Genomic DNA, 20,105 nt, shown 5'->3' on the forward strand with positions numbered 1-20,105 from the left:
CCGTCCTCACGGTGAAGAGGAACCCGCAAAGGTAGTGGTGTAAGTGACAGACCACAGTGACCACCGCCAGTAGCTCCCACCTAGTTACACAGTAGTGCTGCTCTGCTGAAATTGGCGACCATCTTCACCCCCTCAGCCCCAGGCTGGGACAGTACGGCTCCGATCCCCTCATTGTTGGCGTCAGTGTATAGGAGGAATGGCAGGCTGGGGTCGGGTGAGGAGAGCACTGGTGCCTTCCGGAGAGCGTCAAAGGCAGCCTGACGCTCCTCTATTCAAGCAAAGTGTTCCCCTTTCCGCCCGAGCTGATGTGGCGGAGCGGCGATGCTGGCGAACCCCTGGATGAAGTGCCGGTAATAGGAGGCGACGCCCGGGAACCTTCGCAGCTGTCTCTGGTCAGTGAGGGTGGGCCATTCCCCGACTGCAGTCACCTTATTAGGTTCTGTGCTGATCCCCTCTCCTCTGACTCGGTGGCCCAGAAAGGTGACTTCTCGCTGCATGAACCAGCACTTCTCTGGGTGGAGCTTCAGCCCAGCTGAAGCCACGCGTTCCAGCACTCTCCTGAGTGCATCCAGGGCAGACTGGAAGGAGGCTCCATGCACCAGGAGGTCATCCAGGTAGACTAGGGACTCTTTGGGTAGAACGTCGACTAGGATTTTCTCCATCAACCGCTTAAAGGTGGCAGGAGCGTTGCAGAGCCCAAATGGCATGACCCGGAACTGCCAGAGTCCCCTGCTGGTGGAAAACGCGTTTTTTGGCCGTGCATCGGGTGCCAGGTCTACCTGCCAGTAGCCACTCTGGAGAACCAGAGAGGAGAACCGGTGGATCCGGCTACCAGGTCCAGCGACTCATTGATGCGGTGGAGGGGGTACGAGTCCTTCTTGGTTACCTCGTTCAGCCGCCTGTAGTCCACGCAGAACCTCCACTCGCCATTTTTCTTGGGCACCATCACCACTGACGACGTCAATCAGACCAGCTTCACTCATTTCCCTCCATAGCTTCTTTGCAGCCTCCTGGCATGCAAGTGGCAGGCGGCGGGGACGCAGCTTGATAGGTGTATCAATGCGGCAGTCTCCGTGCTGGAGTGTGCTGGCCCCAGGGTTGGGCTGAGTTCCGCCGGGACGGCTGTGCAGGCAGCGGTCTCTGTGCTGGAATGCGCTGGTCCCGGGCCGGCAGTCTCCGTGCTGAAGTGCGCTGGTCCTGGGAGCTGGACATACGTGGGCTCCAGTCAAACCGACTCTGGAACCACATCAGGACGCACCAGTGTCACGGTTGACCCCGTGTTGACCAATGCTGTGCATGGGACTCCTTACATCCTGCCATCTTCCGGTCCGAAGTCCCCCACGGAGGTCCTCCCGACCATGACAGCGGCCCTCAGTGGAGTGGAGTCAGCTGCTTCTGGAGGGAGTGCAGCCTAACTAAAAACCTTGAATCCAAGTCTCTCCCCCCCAAATTTGAACTTTTATTTTGGCCACAAAAGTATGACTTAAATTTTAGAAATTTGAGTAAATGTGGTGTGTGTGTGTGTGTGTGTGTGTGTGTGTGTGTGTGTGTTTGTGTTTGTGTTTGTGTGTATATATATAATGCTAACTAATGTCACTGTTTAATAAAACGAACCCAGCGCTTTTTTTTTTTTTTTTGGTTGTTTTTAAACCTTGGTTGGTATCGCTTATTCTTAGTTCATTCTTCAAAATTGTATAGCATTTATAAATGCAGTGAAAAGGCAGCATGCAAGCATACATATTTATGAACAAACCAGTTAGTATAGCATGTTGCATGAATCTTTTAAATGTAGGGGTACCGTGGTGGAATTAGCTTTCATTTTCAAAAAGGCTCATTTTTATTTTATTTTTTTAATCGCCTTCAGTATTGGTGTATATGATTTGTTAGTTACTGAAATTTCAGTCAACAACTGAAGACATAAGAGGAAAATTTGTGCCACTTAATTTGCACCAATGAAACATAACCTGGTTAACTGTACGATGGCATACCGAATGCTTAGATGACAGATATGGTTGCATTCTTGTAGAACTTAAGGATAAAACAAAATACATTTCGACAAGGAATTAATAAGTTCCATTACTTAGTTGAGCACAAGGTGGTTTCAATAAATACTTTGTGATTTAAATACAGGCAACTGTGTCATAGTTTGGGTTATTCAGTCTATTTAAAACAGTAGGTAGGTGTTTATTTTTTTAATTATTTTGATATATAATTATTAGTCGAATAAGGTCTTGCTGTAAAATAAAGGCACACACACAGGGGCCACGGACACTCCCCCTGCCCCTGCTGCTATGCTGTCTCTGCCTGCGTTCAAAGCAGTGTAATGGCTTTTATTACTTTTTGAAAAACGAATGAATATCCGAACAAATATTTAAATTATGAGCGAATATCTGAACATGAAAATCCCATGTTTGTCCCAGCACTAATTTTATTTATTAATTCATATTGTGTTTGGAGGTCAACTCCGTCTTAGAGAATACTTTGCCTAAGAGAACACTTTGTTTGCTTCCCCGAGGGGTGTTCTCTTAGCCAGAGACTACTGTATTTAGATTTCCTGTGTTATGGCAAATAGAGTATTGTTTTTGTGATTTGTTAAAATGTCAAATCTGTGTAGATGCATTCATGATTGGTTTGTTCAGTAGCTCACAGCATATTAAAAGTCTGCTTTTTATTATTTAATCTCTCACGAATTATGATATTTGGTCTACTATTTTATGGTATATCTAGTTATTCTATCTCTCTCTCTCTTTTTTTGTACTACTTAACACAAAGAAAATAGTATCTTAATTTCAATTCCTTACCAGGCAACAAAAACAAAGCTTGAAAGTGATGAACCTGCTGATGTATCTAAGTTGGTTTTGGAGCTGGAGGAGGTCAAGTCTGAAGCTGCTTCAATGAAAGCAGAATTGAACAAGAAGCGTGCAGAAAATCTTAAGGATGAGTTGCAAGTAAGGACATGCAGTTGTTTGTGTTGTACCAATATAAATGTGTTTTAAAATAATAATAATTTGCACAAGATATTTTGATAGAGATTTAGCTGTATTTTTGTTTCCTGTGGCAGGCAACTGTAATGCTTTCAATTGTTATATTAAATCTGTGTTGTAGCATTCATGATATTTAATTATTATTTATTTCTTAGCAGACGCCTTTATCCAGGGAGACTTAGAATTGTTACAAGATATCACGTTATTTTTACATACAATTACATTAATTTTTTTACATACAATTACCCATGTATACAGTTGGGTTTTTACTGGAGCAATCGAGGTAAAGTACCTTGCTCAAGGGTACAGCAGCAGTGTCCCCCACCAGGGATTGAACCCACGACCCTCCGGTCAAGAGTCCAGACCCCCAACCACTACTCCACACTGCTGCCCTAATCTGTAGCACATGGCATATTAATAGTATATTAATATAGTCTACTTTATGTATTTTTTTTCCTTCATGCATTATTATATTTGGTCTAGTAGTTCTTTGTTTGATTGTTTGTTTTTAAACAACATGTTTTCCATCTCTTATCAGGTCACACAGTCAAAGACTGAAAATGATGAACCCGCTGCTGTGTCTAAACTGCTTCTGGCGCTGGAGGAGGTGAAGTCTGAAGCTGCCGTCGCAAATGAAGAATTGAACAGCTACAGGAAGCAGGCAGAAAAGCTTAAGGATGAGTTGCAGGTAAGGGTCAATAAAAAATGTAATGTTTTTTTTTTTACTATTTCTAGAGTTGCAGTTAATCAGTATTTATTATATACCTTTAAAACAGCTTGATACAGTGTATTGTATTGTGTATAATTTTATTCCAAAGGTTTTCCCAATAAAATTGTGTTCAGAGTGTTGAATAAGATTTCATTTTAATTTCTTCTGTTCAGGTAAGAAAATTGACTATTGAACAGCTTCAAGATGATCTTAAAGAGGTAAACAATGCTTTATAAATTTGTTTTTCTCTTTTCTTGCAATATAAAATGTCGAATTAATAGCACCCTGCTTCACATATTCCATAAATATATTTATATTAATAAATAATGTACGATAAGTAATATGGTAATATGTTATTAATCTATCCCCCTAACCTCATGAAGATTGCTTCTCTTCATTGTTATTTTTTTAATCAGTACAGTGGAAAGCCTGTTACAGTAGGTATTGACTGCTTAAGATAGAAACATACTGTATACCGAGCCATATTAATATACTGTAAGTGGTAATTACTATTTTTTGTTTTTAATTAAAAATAAAACTTCTTAACATAGGCAACAAAATCAAAGCTTGAAAGCGATGAACACGCTGCTGTATCTAAACTGCTTTTGGAGCTGGAGGAGGTCAAGTCTGAAGCTGTTGTCGCAAAAGAAGAATTGAATAGCTACAGGAAGCAGGCAGAAAAGCTTAAGGATGAGTTGCAGGTAAGGACATGCTACTATTTGTTTTGTGCCAATACAAATGTGTTTTAAAGGTTTATTTTGCTAGGGCGAGTTAGAGGTATTTAGATTTATTGTGTTCCTGCATTCATGAGTTGTTTGTTCAGTAGCTCACAGCATATACAAGTCTGCTTTTTATTATTCAAAGACCATCATATCTTGATTTAAATTCCTTACCAGGCAACAAAATCAAATATTGAAAGTGATGAACCTGTTGCTGTGTCTAAACTGGTTTTGGAGCTGGAGGGGGTCAAGTCTGATGCTGTTTCAATGAATGCAGAATTGAACAGCTCCAAGGAACAGACAGAAAAGCTTAAGGATGTGTTGCAAGTAAGGATGCCAATCACCTGCATTTAACTCCTGCGCGCTAAACATGCTTTCACTTATCAAAATACGCTTTCAAGCAACAACACAACAGCAAATTAAGCTTGTCATTTTCAACAGAGTACACTTTTAGAAATTCAGGATCGCTGCAAGCCCATGTATCAAGCTAAATATGATGATATAACCAATATATATATATATATATATATATATATATATATATATATATATATATATATATAGGTTATATATATAATAGTATTTAGAATTAAGGAGAATATAACCGTTACTCGATGAATGCTTTGTTTTATTTAGACAATTTTAAGTTATTAATAAAAGAGAATACTTTTTTTTTAAACGGCAATGAAAAACATCAGCAAAAGATAACCTTTTAAAGGAAACTGATAGAAAATATATGTCAGTTACTGTACATTATACTGTATAATATAATTTGAAATGCATTAAGGTGAGTAATAAACTGACTCTTTGTGACTTAGCAGTTGGTTCAAACAATTTAACAGCAGTTGCTAGAGTTTTTTATATAATTTTGTGAATTATGCTGGGTTGTTTTTTGAATAATAATAATAATAATAATAATAATAATAATAATAATAATAATAATAATAGGGGAGTCACGTGGGACAATCACCCGAAATGGCCGTGTAGTGTAAAGCTCTGCTTAGCTGGACTCCTTTTTCCCTCAATCCCTTAACAAAAAACACTTAAGTGGTGCCGAAATCCCTTAATTATCTACACTAGAGATAAGTTGCAATGCTAGTTGATCCGGAAGCGGACCTATTATTGCGGGTTGAGGTTTGCCACTACTGTTTTTATATACTTTTTTTTCTATTATACCTCTCCAATGTTATGAGGAGAAGAACTGATGATTGTTTGTGTTTTGTGGTGTGGCTAAATTGATGCAGACGCTTCTTAGTTAACAGATCTGATGCATATTATTACATACTGTTGGTTAAACAGCAGAACCTGGATAGTTATTTTGGGAAAACAATACTGAATGCAATACTGATTAGGGACCTTATTATTGTCATTATGCAGATGCAGGGTTTATTAAGATATGTTGTCAATAGAGTATGGTAGAGGCATTTGGTGTTTTCCTGGAACATCAATGGAGTAAATCACCCTATTTAAAGAAAACAAATTCTTATGTACTTAAAACAAAAGAAGGTAGATATTGCCCTGTTACAATAGACTTACTTAAGCTAAGAAGAATCTGCCAAATTAAGGAGAGACTGGGTGGGTCAAGTCTTTTTTTAGCTCATATTCTTCTAAAAAACATGGTTATTATTCTGAGCCACAAAAACTTTACTGCACAAGTACATAAACAGCTCTCGGATGAGGAGGGAAGATGAGTGGCTTTAGACTTGGAAATTTCTGGTAGGAAATACACTTTATTGAATATGTATGCCCCTAATTCTGACTCATCTGGTTTCTTTCATGACATCTGTTAGACAGCTAGGTAATGACCACATAATAATTGGAGGAGACTTTAATCAAGTCGGAGATGTGCTCTTGGATAAATCTAATAGTACTGAAAAGACTGTAACAAAAGGTAGTTTAGCCATTGATACCATTTCAGGTCTTGTTGATATATGGCGTATATGGAGTGACATGGAATGCATGTAAAGCCTATCTGAGAGGCCGTCTTATATATCATTCCTCCTTACTAAAGAAACAAAGCATACAGCGTTTTCTAGAACTGGAAAAAGAAATTAAAGAACGAGAAAAAGCATGTAACCCACCCTGATACCTCAACACTGAACAATTTGAATAAACTTAAAATAGAACTAAACAAAGAACAAAGAAAAAAGCTGAATTTGCTTTATTCCGTACTAGCCAAAAATATTGAGCAGGGGGAAAGAGCAGGAAAACTATTAGCATAGAGTTAAAAAACAACATGCCCAGACCTTAATCTCTTCAATTTGAATCAATGAAAAGAAGGTGGTGACGCAAAAAAAGGACATTAATAACACCTTTGACATACTACGAAAACTTATACTCATCCCAATGCCCCAAAAATGACGACAAATCGAATTATTTATTTTCCCTAATTAATCTGCCAACCTTATCAGAGGAGGAAAGGAACTCACTTGAGGGAGATATTACTCTGCAAGAAATCCAACAGGCTATTAAAGATCTTAGTGTCGGGAAGTCTCCTGGAGATGACAGATTTCCTGCAGATTTTTATAAGCAATTTTCTCAGGAAATCGCACCTAAACTATTAATAGTCTTTCACAGTGCTATGCAGATGGACTGCCTTCCAACCAGCATGCAAGCAGCTGTTGTAACTCATAAGAAAGGGAAAAACCCTCAGCAATGTGCTAGCTATAGGCCTATATTGTTGCTCAACGTCGATGCAAAACTCATAGCAAAGATTCTGGCAACGAGATTGGGGACATTATTGCCCAAGCTGATCCACCCAGATCAGGTTGGGTTCATCAAAGACCTCATCAGATAATTTACACGGATTATTACATCTCTTATGACAGACAGTAGGTTCTGCGCTATTATGACGGAATAGCTGGAATCCTGAAAAGGCTTTCGATAGAGTGGAATGGTGGTATCTCTTTTGTACCCTGGAACTGTTTGGTTTAGGTTCATCATATATACACTGGTTACAGTTGTTATATACAGGCCCCATGGCCCCCTTACAAATGGACTAATGTCTTCCCCCTTTTTGCTTAACAGGGGGACAAGACACGGATGCCCCCTTTCCCCACTCATTTTTGCCCTTACAAGCTACATCTGCTAAGGGTTCATTCTGGAGCGACATTCTGGACTAGCTGCATTCAGTTTGTGGTGCGTGCCGGGAGACCACCGTATACAGAGTTGAAGTAGTTGAGTCGAGAGGAGACAAATGCATGACAAAGTATCTCTGCATTCGTGAGGGAAAGCTAGGGAGGAACTTTGTAGATGTTTCGAAGATGGTAGAAGGAAGATTTGACCACGGAGGAGATGTGGGCATCAAAGAATGACCGCCAATTGCGCTCAAGCTTGCGGCAGGCAGACTTAAGCACTCTAAGTTTGGGCAATTTTGATCTTTCTTGATGGTTCTGGATGTAAGAGGGGTAACAGTGTCTGATATGAGTAAGGGTGACTTTTTGTAAAGTGTCACCTCATCATCAACTGAGGACGGGAGACAACCAGTTGCAGGGAATGCAGAGATACATTCCGAGAGTTTCCAAGGATTCAGCAGATTCTTGGGACGGAAGGATATAATAGTATCAGTAGCGGAGGAAGGAGCAGGGAGATTTAATATTAGCAGTGATTTAAGAAATGGTTAGAGAGAGAGAGAGATATCTGAGATGGCAAGGTTGGAGATATCAAGGCCCTTGGTGATGAGCAGATCCAGGGTGTGTCCTCGGCTGAGTGGGGACGTAGACAGATTGAGAGAGTCCAAGACAGTCCAGAACCACGTTGAAGTTGGTCACTAGGGGGTAGGAAGGCAAGTCAACATGAATGTTAAAGTCACCTAGGAGTAGAAGTGTGTCGGTAGAAGTGCAGACGAGGGAGAGGAATTCAGGAAACTATGCAATAAAAGCAGAGTTGCTCTTAGGTGGACGGTAGATAACAGGAAGGGTTAGTGACATGGGAGAGGGGAGCTTGATGGTGAGATGCTCAAATGAAGAAAAGGCATGCAAAGAAAGAAATGAGGAAGCAAGCACAGAATTTGCAATAACAGCAGTGCCCCCGCCTCAGCCAGTGAGGCGAGGTTTGTCAAAGAGGGAATAGCCCTTTGGGGTAGCTAGATGCAGCGAGTGCATGTCGTTTACAGAGTGCCAGGTTTCAGCTAGAGAGAGAAGTTCAAGATTGGTATTGGTTATAAGTTTGCTGAGAAGCAGAGATCTTTTGTAGCAGGCAGCATAGGGGGAGAAGGAGTTAGTAAGGGAATGTGGAGCAGGTACTTACCAGTGTTCATTCTGGGAGTGGAGAACGAGTGAGTCCGCTTTGTCCAGGGGATCCAGACTCTAGGTGTCAAGGTGGGAATGAGGCCTCTCGTAGCCATTGGGAGGGATTTGGAAAAGGTCCTCGCTCGGACTGCCACAGCTCAGACTACCCTTGGACGTGTGGCCCTTAGATTGCCACAGCTGAGACTGCCCTTGGACGTGTGGCCCTTAGATTGCCACAGCTCAGACTGCCCTTAGATTGCCACAGCTCAGACTGCCCTTGGACGTGTGGCCCTTAGATTGCCACAGCTCAGACTGCCCTTGGACGTGTGGCACTTCGACGGCTGGCACTTAGAACGGTTGATGTTCTAAGACACTGATTGCCAATTTATACTATCCTGTAGGCCTGGAGCCGTATACTTAACACATGTTTCTAATCAGCCTCCTAGTTCAACACAGCCCAGCACAGAAAGAAAATCTAAATTACTATTTTTAAGTGCAGTCTGGTACCTTAGCAATCAACGATTTAAACTATTAAATTAACTGTAATTCACTTACCTATTTCAATGTTGTTTTCGCCAGCGGCTGGAAAACACATGCGTCTCTGCAGTTACTCACAAATTGTATTTGCGAATGAGATGGATACAGTAATTGTGTCAATTAAATATGCGATTAAAACCAAGATTAACTCGCAATTCATTTTTTTAATAGCTTGACAGCCCTAGTTGGAAGTATTGATTGGCTACCTAAAATAAAATTGACTTATTTTAATAGCTTTCTGTTTCACATATATAGTATCATGTATCACACATGTATTTAATATTTTAGCTGTCCACCATTATATTGTCAATGACAGCTACAGTTAATTGTTGTTTTTGTGATTAGTACAGTGGAAACACCTACTGTAGTACAGCAGGTATAGACAGCATAGGTAGACACTTACTGTATACTGAGTCAAGGTGCTGCCATAACTATCTAATTGTTTTGGGGCAACAGTGTGGAGTAGTGGTTAGGGCTCTTGACTCTAGACCGGAGGGTCATGGGTTCAATCCCTTGAGCAAGGTACTTTACCTAGATTGCGCCAGTAAAAAATGGGTAATTGCATGTAAAAAAAAAAATAAATAAATAATAATAACGTAACTGTATGTAAAAAAAAAATAAAAAAATAATGTGATATCTTGTAACAATTGTAAGTCGCCCTGGATAAGGGCGTCTGCTAAGAAATGAATAATAATAATAATAATAATAATAATTTTACATAGGTGAAAGAAACAAAGCTTGGAAGTGATGAACCTGCTGATGTATCTAAGCTGGTTTTGGAGCTGGAGGAGGTCAAGTCTGAAGCTGCTTCAATGAAAGAAGAATTGAACATCTACAGGAAGCGTGCAGAAAAGCTTAAAGATGAGTTGCAAGTAAGAATCAGAAAACCATGTCTTTTGTTAGTCTCACATTAACACAAGTCTTTAAAAGAGCCCCTGAATTTAGCAAAAAATGTTTTCCTAGTTTCTAAATAAAAAATGAATTAAATAAAATAATATTTTACAATATACCCTGTTACAAACAAATTGAAGTGTATATCTCCCAAGCAGCCTGATACAGGATACTTATTTTATGACCAGTGGCACAAATTGAATTACATTTCTTTTGTTTAGGAAAGAGAATTGACTATTGCAAATCTTCAAGACGATCTTCAACAGGTAAATAGAACATTTCAATTATGATATTTTATGATAGAAAACATAATGGATTTGATAGATTTTAGTGCTGGGACAAATATCTGAATATTCGAACAAATATTTTTTGCCATGTATTCGGATACAAAAATCAGATGTTTTTATTCGCGAGAAATGACAAAAATACCTTGCACTTATTTACCATCACGCCATAACTTGTGTGTCAGTTTAAAAAATGGCAAATAAAAAAGAGTTCTGTGCGATATGTGAGATTTAATATATTAAAAAAAAAAAGAACGTTCAACACAGCAGCTCTTGAACCTATTTAAAAGTTTTAGACAGCAAAAAGTAAACAAACCAGATTCTGCATGTGCGCAAATACTGTATGTTTTCCAAAAAATTAAATCCAAGTCATGTAAACATGTTAAAAAAACAATTTTCTGATTCCGTTTTCTGAAAACTTGATCTCATGTAAACGTACTGAATGATATGCTGTCCTTTCTAATATGCCAGACTACCCGTTTCTATATTTATTTTGAAGAGTGTTTTAACACATGGTCAAGAGTTTGTGATTTCATTTTGCTCTGTATATCATAATGTAGTAGATGTTTTTTGTTGTTGTTGTTTTTTTCTTTCTTTCAGACTTTATTATATTATGTTTTTCAGTGTCATTTGTATTGACTGAAACTAAAACAAGTCATAATTAAACCATTTTAATGCAGAATATGGGTTAGCGTCTTGACTTACAACAAACAGCACTATTTGTAATTCCGTCTTCTTCTCATTAAAATCTTTTATCAGGCTACAAAACACAAACCACAAAGTAATGAACCTGTTGCTATATCTAAACTGGTTTTGGAGCTGGAGGAGGTCAAATCCGAAGCTGCTGCCACAAAAGAAGAATTGAACAGCTACAGGGAACGTGCAGAAAAGCTTAAGGAGGACTTACAAGTAAGGATCAGTACACAGTTCCCTTTCAAGTATGAAATGTAACCATTACTTAATGGGATATAGTCTCTTATTGCTGAATTACCTGAGCACTTATTTCAAAGCTGCTCCTTTAAGAGCCCCATATGCGTCGGATGTCGTCTCCGCCCCAGGAGATAAATACGAATGACGCATAAGGCTCAGCGCCATTTTCTCTTTCAGCCTTGTGAGCTCTGATTAGTCATAACTACGGAGATAAGTTGATTTTAATTCACTTTTTCTCGCTCAATTTCATATTTTAATAATTTCGCTTTTTAAGCGTATAATTCTTCTTCGCTTAAGTTCAAATTTAAGTCATTTCCGCGGCCTTGTGCCCTGCATGAAGCCAGCGGCTCTCCCCGTCCCTTCCCCGGGATTCAGTTCCTTGTTCACGCTCTTTCCCTTGCTGCTCGGCTCTTCGTGAGTCAATATTAAAATTCTTGCTAGCGCATTTTCATATATATATATATATATATATATATATATATATATATATATATATATATATATTTAGCAAGCTTAGGATGCTATTTTCTGTTTTTCCTTCAAAAACCCAGCGCACGCTTAGGATGTCTCCCTGTACTAGAGTCCGCCTCTATACATATACTGCACTAGCCATCTGTTTTTTTTTTCCAGTCAGCTTTTCGTGCTACAGAGACACTGTCAGTGTTAATGGCTTTTTAGCTGCACTGCGCTGTAGAATTGGCAGGAGCCTTATCGACCGGAGAATATTCAGAGTGTCTCTGTGCCGTTGCTGCACTGATTTGCTGCACTGCCAGCGAAGGCTACTAGATTTTTTTCTAGTTAGCAGGCAGCTGCAGCCCGTCTGTTTTACAGTGCGTGCTTGCAGTTTGCCAGTATCTTTTTCAGGTCTTTACCTGCATGCCACTTGTCCTGGTACCAGCCCGGTATCAGTGACTCTCTCTGCCAGTCGGTACCAGAGCCTGTACCAGTGTCCTGGTCAGTACCTCAGTCAGTACCAGAGCTTGTACCAATGACCTGGTAGGTACCTGAGCATGTACCACAGTTGGTACCCTGGTACCAGAACCGGTACCGTAACATGGTCAGTACCAAAGTAGGTACCAGTCCCCTTTATTGGTATCAAGGTCGGTACCAGTCATCTGATTCATACTAGAATAGGTACCAGTGACCCGATTTGACACCAAGACCATAACTACTGCTCCATTTTTGTGCACTCTGTGTACACGACAGTTTTCAACACCAGTCAGTTTACTATCTGTTCTTTCATTGCATGGCTGAACTGTTTTTTCAGCCTTGCACCAGCCTGGGTTTCACTTTTGTGCAGGTTGCAAGAGGAACATTCCAGCAGACGATAAGCACGACCAGTGCATCCACTGTCTGGGTAGGGAGCTTGCAGAGGGTGCAGTTAAAGACCACAGCTCTGGAAAGCAAGCTGTCCTGCTGTTCCAGGGACCGATCTGCATCTCTGACATCAGCACAGCATAACTTGCCCCATTCGTCACCTGCAGTACGGTCAACAGAGCCTCCACTTTCTGTTACACTGGGAGCTAGGAAACAATCCTCTAGGGGTAGGAGCAGGACAAAGAGCCTGTGTTCCTCTAAATCCTCCTCTCCATCATCTGGCTCGGGTAGCTTCCCCTCTTCTGAAACAAGGAAGAGGAACAGGAGCCACCACAGCAGGCATTCTGGTACTGACCAGGTTCAGGGCAAATTGAGCTATGAACCAGCAGCAGTCCCTTTTGACGGAGTTGCTGCAAGACAACCCCCTCCCTCCCTGTTTGTCAGTCCCCAGGGTTCAGTCACCATTGCTTGACCCTCAACCAGAGCAGGAGGATGCCATGTTTCTTATGGCATCTGAGGGCATGGACACCCAAGAAATAATCATCCTGTCTAAGGACGCGGAATCAGATGTCCCTGTCGGAGGAGCTCACCTCCATTATCAGCCGTGCTACCATGGCCCTGCAGGTGCCTTGGGTCGCGGACGATGAGCCTAATCGCTCTATACTTGATAGGGTGCCTGCTGCTGTGCTTCAGCACCCGCCCCCTCCCCCAGTTCTCCCGGATTTTTTGCATGAGGTGCAATCATCCTGGGAGCAACCAGCAACTGTCCCGGCTGTCTCCAGGTCACTGGACAGTTTGTATAGGGTGCACGATGCAAGCCTGTTGAGGCTTCCATCTCTTCTTTGGTGCAGATGCCTAATCTAGCATTGCTACAAAAGGACATTTCATGTCCTAATAAGCAATGCCGCGTCACTTAAAGGATGCTGAAAAAGGCTTATGTGGCCTCAGCATTTTGCTCACATCTTGGTAGCTACAGTAGCATACTGGTGGCTTACCAGTCCATGCTGCTACAGTCACTGTCCTCGGGCCATAGGCCCTCGCTCCTCCAGTTGGACAAGCTGAGCCTGGCCAACAACCATCTGCTCCAGTTGTCTAATAATAATAATAATAATATAATAATAATAATATTATTTATTTATTTATTAGCAGACGACCTTATCCAGGGCGACTTACAGTTGTTACAAAATATCACATTACACATTATCAAATTACAGATAAGAGCAGTTATAAAGTACACTAAAATCAGTAGAAAATAAGATCATACTCAAATAAGAGCAAAATAAAGAAGACTGTACATAATTACAGTACATTTAAGAGCAAGTTCGACTAAGAGCACTTAAACTTATAGTAAAAATATTTGCTTGAGAGTAAATTCCATTAGGAACACGTAAGTACGATAAATGGATAAGAACAATTTCAAATAAGCAATTACAAAAAAAGTGAATATGGATACCTTTAAGAACAACATCAAGTACAAGATACAGAAAATAGTTATAATTAAGAGCAGTAGTAAAATATGGAGCAGTTCACTGCAAGTACAAGGGGATACAAGCACTGGTACTATTGGGTGCCAAATAGTCCTGTATTATCGAGAGTTGTGAGATTTACAAATGTTGTCTGAACAGGTGTGTCTTTAGGAGGCACCGGAAGGTGGTCAGGGACTGAGCAGTCGTGATATCCATGGGTAGGTCGTTCCTCCACTGAGGGGCAAGCGTGGAGAAGAAGCGGGATCTGGAAGTGGGGGAGCGGTGAGGGGGTACAGCTAATCTGCCGGTGGTGGAGGAACGGAGGGCGCCAGAGGGAGTGTAGGGAGAAATAATAGTCTAGAGATAGGAGTGAGCAGAAAGGTTGAGACAGCGATAGGTGAGTACAAGAGTTTTGAATTGGATGTGAGCGGCGATGGGGAGCCAGTGGAGGGAGCAGAACAGCGGAGTAGCGTGGGAGAAACCAGGAAGGGAAAAGACAAGGCGAGCAGCAGAGTTTTGGATGAGCTGAAGCAGATGGATAGCAGAGGCAGGAAGGCCGGCCAGGAGGGAGTTGCAGTAGTCAAGGCGGGACAGTACCAGGGCCTAAACTAGGAGCTGCGTGGAGTAGTTGGTGAGGAAGGGGCAAATTCTGCTTATGTTGCTGAGGAAGAAGCAAATAATGGTCAGGCGATGGGCAGGAAGAAGGCATCTCAGGCTCGAGTACCAGACAAAGACAATGCGTCGTTACTGGATGTACCTGTAACACCAGGGCATACATTTTGTCCGACAGTTGGATTTTTAGTTGGACTGAGGTGTTTACGCTTCAACCTGTGATTGGCTGCAGAGACAACAGGGCTAGCCAGAGATTGGATAATGTATATTGGGTTGGGTTTTCTTCTGTACAGTTTCCTAGTAACTGAAGACATTTTTTTCTGGGAGATGTAGTTGTTAATGGAAGTTTTCGGACAGGCGTGAGGGGAGGCAGACAAGCTGTGCAGCAAAAATGTTATGCGTTCCATGAGAGGAAAATGCAACAGGAATTATTCTTAACGGTTCCTTGAAGCTTAGACTCTTTTATTGGCTGGTTTGGAACTCAATCTGTTGAAGTGCCCAGTAAAAAAAAAAAAAAAAAAAAACTCTCCTCGCAGCAACAAATTCTTCAATCCCCAGTAGGATCAACAAACAGCTGCAAAAAAGTCTTCAATACCGATAGGATCTTTAGCTGAATCCACAGGAGGCTGCATAGTTCACTTACCCTAGTCTTTGTAAGTCGCCTTGGATCAAGACGTCTGCTAAATAAACAAATAATAATAGCTACGAAGGTAGCAGGGCACAGTCTCTTGTAATCCAGGTGCAAAGCTTTTTTTTTTTTTATGTCCAGTGCCTGACAGCAAAACAAACAGTAAATAATAATGCTGGTAAGTAATACAGCGGCGTGTATTACTTACGTTATAATCCCCTGGTTAGTCCCGAAATAATAGTCCTGTTGTTGTATCCCCACATTAAACACAAAACACATACACAAATCCAGTTAGTGCGTGAATTAGTGATGGTGGTACAGATACAGTTTATAGTGATACGAGTGCAGTGCTGTTCCGGGTTTGTGCTGGCCTCTGGCGACAGCTCCGAAACGTGTTAGCTGTCTATTGATTACATAAAAAACAAATAAGAGAACACTCACGATTATTCACAACAGTACAGGTCCTTCCAGGTCACTTTACTATAACCAAACGAAGGAACAGATAACATTGCTTCGACCCCTATTTATACCGTCACTCATGACCCCTTGGTAAACGATTGCAGCCGCTCCTCCAATCCACGGCTGCCACATCATTTCCCTTCCAGGTCAATGATTTAGTGTACCGAAGCTTTTTTTCTTTTCTACATGACTGACTTCCTTTTAACCCTTGGAACGAAGTGTCAAGCTAAGTAGTCCAGAGTACTCTGTTCCCGTTACTTGGCGCCCTCACAGGTCAGGAGGGAGATTTACCGCCAAGAATCATTGTCTTTCTGTCACATGTTTGTCTGATAAAGTCTATAAGTTTTACGGCAGTCCTCCAGCCGGGCCTCATGTCTCTCTTGCCTTTGGTCGTCTCCTCGCATGCAGCTTGCCTTCTCTTGGTTCATTCTGCTTTCTGCTCGGGTCATAGATGCTTTATGTATTCCTTGCATCTAACCGCTTGTTGCATTTGTGAATTATCTGTACATAATTCAACTGTCCTTTCAGCCTAATCCAGTCCAGATGCCACCTAGCCCTGGTCACACAGTTCAGTATGTCTGCCTGGAGGCCCTTTTTTATCAAGACACAGAGATTTCATTAATTAGTCCAGTTAGATTTCTAATACACCTTTAGGTATTAATATCATATTCAGGGAATATGCACCACACTGAGAGCTTGATTAAGCTTGGAAAGCGGAGTAATAAACACAAAAGCAAAGAAACTTAACTGGTTAAATGTTTTTAATTACAAATTACTTTTGTTTAGATGAGGGATTTGACAATCCCACAGCTTCAGGAAGATCTTAAACAAGTAAAGGAAGCTTTGGCAAAGGCAGAGGAGGAGCTGGGCCATCGTGATCAGAAAAGAGACACCAAACTCTTTGAGGGAAAACCTGACATTGTTGGCGATAAAACGAAACACACTTCAACCAAAGAGAAACCTTCGCTGGTGAGGAAGAACTCTGCATCTCAAACCGATAAGCCTGCAAACATGAACAGGAGCTTCCAGACTCCAAATGTTTTGTGTAAAGATGCTGAAATCCAAATCGATCTCATTAAACAGAATAGCAGCTCTTCAGAGCAGCTGGCAGAAGTGATCAGACAGTACAAAGAGAAGATTGGGCAGATGCAGGAACTTCATGCTGCTGAAATAATGGACATGGAGACACGACACATTTGTGAGAGTGACACTCTGAAGAGTGAATCTCAGATTCTGAGGGAGCAATGCAAGGCCTTAAATGCGTTTTTAGAGAAGATAAGAGCTACCGGGGTTAGTTTGTGTAATTTATTCATTCACTGCTCTACCTTTTTTACATTTATTTATTTTGTGTCTATTAAAATGCATCTAACCACACTTTGTAAATGTTACATTAGGGAATCTCTGCTTCTGTTTTGGAATCTGGTTCTTCCCAGTTTAGAGATGGATACACTAGTGGTAAGTTATTTTTATTTCGAACCACTTATCTGGCTTCTGGGTTATTCTGTTGAAGGCTATCTTAAATTCAAAGCCGCAGGGAGGGGATGTACAGAAACTATATTATGTTATATATACTTTAGTGTATATGTAAAGTAATAAGGTTATTTAATTTACTCCAGTTAATTTATGTTAAATTCTCATTAACATTTTGTCAACCCCTTTCAGATAGCAGCTCAGACTGGAGTCAGAGAATGTATTATGACTTTTCCGTTCAAAACCAGGAGTACAGAAGCACTCCAGAGGAAGCCAAGAGAGACAATGAAATGCCTCAGGCTTCATCAGAGATGCTACCTGACAGAATAAAGGTAAGTATGGGTTGGAATGAACTGTCAAATGTTTACAATCTGCTGTCTGCCCCAAATGAATTACCTTACACCTGTCTTCTTCCTAAGCAATTACGATTTAAGGTTTACAGGGATTAGGCAAGACCATCGACAGACTTCCAAATCAATAGCAGAATTTTGAAGTATACACTGTAGAACACTGGATACTAGAGCAATAAATACAGAATTGAGTACAGTATTACATGGAATGGCTGTAGTTAGTGACACATACAGTTGGTCAAAGCAATGTGAACTCTTAGCATAATATCTTTAGACTATGGACCCTGCTTTTTCCTCTACCTGTACTTGGTGAGGACTGCCTGCACTACTATTTTTTTACAAGAGAACACTTCATTAAATCACTGATGTTCTTTCCATAGTACTTGTTGCGAGAAGTACATCAGGAGGGAATGCAGGTGCTTTCCCTGTCCGAGGTCCCTTGCATTGAAGGGGAGATTGGAACATCAGAGCACTATTCTGAAAGCTGGCAGAAAGAGAGGCAGGCACTCCTGGCTACGGTGGAGTCACTCAAGGTTTTGATTACCAACATGCAAGTTTACAGCGATACTGAGGTAAATATGTATTGATCAAAATAAAAATATATTCAGGAATTATGTATATAGTGGTAATGAAAACGCATTTAAAACATAATGTTAAAACAAGCAATATTAAGTGGTTGTTTTTTTGTTCAGTCTAAAAAGCAATGACAAAGAAATGTTAAAAATGTACTTGTTCAGGCAACTACATTTTCTTTGCAGTGAATAAAATATCTGGGTGAGGATCACCTGCTTTATATTGCATTTTGGGATGATTTGTTCAATCAGATTTAAAAAGGACCAATATATATCTGATGCATTGAGAAGGATGTTAAAACATGTTTATATTTGTGCCCTTTAGACGTCTTTGAATTTTGCATCAGCTGAAGGTGTTGCAGACTGGCGTGGAGAGCTCCTCCAAGCTATCCAGCAAGTCTTTTTGAAGGAGCGCAGTGTTCTTAAGAGTGCACTCGAAACGCATATGGCATCACTAGAGACTAGCGACATAGTTGTACATCTGAACCAACTAGAAAACTGTCTGCGTGAACAGGTGAAAAATCTGTGTATCAACTAGCAGGAACAGTTATTCATCTCATATCATGATAGAGAATACTTTCTCAAAATGTGTTCTACAGCTCTTCTGTCATTTTACTGGCCCCTTTTAATAAGTGTAATGGTTGAGGTTCTTCTGACTTTGTTTAGTTGAATACTAGGTGTGGCTGATGAAAAAAATTGAAGGTGTGCTCATTCACTATAGTGACTCATGCCTGTTTTGGAGCTGATATATAACACCATCTGGAACACAATATCCTCCTGACCTGGAGTCTAGGAAGAACCCTGAATGTTGGTAAAAAAAAAAAAAAATACCATTCTGTGGGCAGAATTAGTTTTTTCCTTCTTATATTATTACTTTTTTTTTATCAAAATCCAAACTCTAACAATGTTTTGCCTTGCCAGGATGTTAAGAACAGGGATGCCATGGAGATACTTCAGGATGCTGACAGGAATAGTCTGCTGATGGAGATTGGGCAGCTGCAAGCACAGCTGCAAAGGGCTCAGCAAGGTGATAGGGCTGCAGCCCAGCTGGCTCAGCAGACAAGCTCAGGTACAGGCTTTTAGTACAATACGTGATTCACAATTTCTACGGTACAGGATACATTTGCAGTGCTACCTCTTTATAACGCTGTAGTCGGGAGCCATAGTTAAGAGACCTGTGCTATTTGTGTTCCACCTTATAACGAGACTACTAGTGTTAGTGTAATGTTAAAGAAACGTGGTTAAAGAAAAGTGGTTAAAGAAACAGGCTTGTAACCAGAAGGTCCCCGGTTCAAATCCCACCTCAGCCACTGACTCATTGTGTGACCCTGAGCAAGTCACTTAACCTCCTTGTGCTCTGTCTTTCGGGTGATGTGTAATTGTAAGTGACTCTGCAGCTGATGCATAGTTCACACATCCTAGTCTCTGTAAGTCGCCTTGGATAAAGGTGTCTGCTAAATAAACAAATAATAATAATAATAATAATAATGGCATTATGGGGCAAATGGGAGCCATGACCAATATACATACATGACCCTTTTCACAATACTTAAACACATTTTATTTAAATAAGATTGATATTAATGAAACTTTTCTAAAGGGGATTTGGGTTAATGCTGAAGTTTACACTACAATGATACAAAACTGAACGGCGAGGTTTACATTTTAACTTGTACAAGTGTGCACTCAGCCGCCTTGTAGAAAATAATGAACCTTACAATTGATAGCTAATGTTTATAGTGTAGTTTCATAGCACACAGTCAGGACCTGGTGTCACGCAGGTCGGCTGCGTGATTTCACACTGCTTTTGATAAAGCAGGGTTGACCTGGGTGACAGACGCAAGTACACAATGCGCTTATCAGTGCCCCGGAAGCAGCTTGTTACAGACGCTTCCATCCAAGTTTCTCTGGTTTGAACTGTCGGCCCAAATGTTGATTAGAGCAAATG

General features: G+C 40.8%; 1 protein-coding gene across 12 annotated transcripts in view; it reads left to right on the forward strand.

Moving 5' to 3' along the window:
- Window positions 1-20,105, forward strand: part of LOC117400371 (A-kinase anchor protein 9-like) — a 166,556-nt gene that overhangs the window by 129,770 nt on the left and 16,681 nt on the right. For 8 of the 12 annotated variants that reach the window (XM_034918696.2, XM_034918699.2, XM_034918707.2 and 5 more), the window contains 14 exons: window positions 2,805-2,948; window positions 3,523-3,672; window positions 3,867-3,911; window positions 4,245-4,394; window positions 4,590-4,739; window positions 9,901-10,050; window positions 10,291-10,335; window positions 11,113-11,262; window positions 16,552-17,055; window positions 17,160-17,220; window positions 17,428-17,567; window positions 17,966-18,157; window positions 18,483-18,671; window positions 19,079-19,226. In XM_034918696.2, coding sequence (XP_034774587.2) covers window positions 2,805-2,948; window positions 3,523-3,672; window positions 3,867-3,911; window positions 4,245-4,394; window positions 4,590-4,739; window positions 9,901-10,050; window positions 10,291-10,335; window positions 11,113-11,262; window positions 16,552-17,055; window positions 17,160-17,220; window positions 17,428-17,567; window positions 17,966-18,157; window positions 18,483-18,671; window positions 19,079-19,226 — 2,218 coding nt within the window. The remainder of the gene's footprint in view (window positions 1-2,804; window positions 2,949-3,522; window positions 3,673-3,866; window positions 3,912-4,244; window positions 4,395-4,589; window positions 4,740-9,900; window positions 10,051-10,290; window positions 10,336-11,112; window positions 11,263-16,551; window positions 17,056-17,159; window positions 17,221-17,427; window positions 17,568-17,965; window positions 18,158-18,482; window positions 18,672-19,078; window positions 19,227-20,105) is intronic. The other 4 variants (XM_059022497.1, XM_059022498.1, XM_034918713.2 and 1 more) reach the window with 4 other exon arrangements.

The sequence above is a fragment of the Acipenser ruthenus genome, chromosome 4, assembly GCF_902713425.1.
Source record: "Acipenser ruthenus chromosome 4, fAciRut3.2 maternal haplotype, whole genome shotgun sequence".
NCBI lineage: Eukaryota > Metazoa > Chordata > Actinopteri > Acipenseriformes > Acipenseridae > Acipenser > Acipenser ruthenus.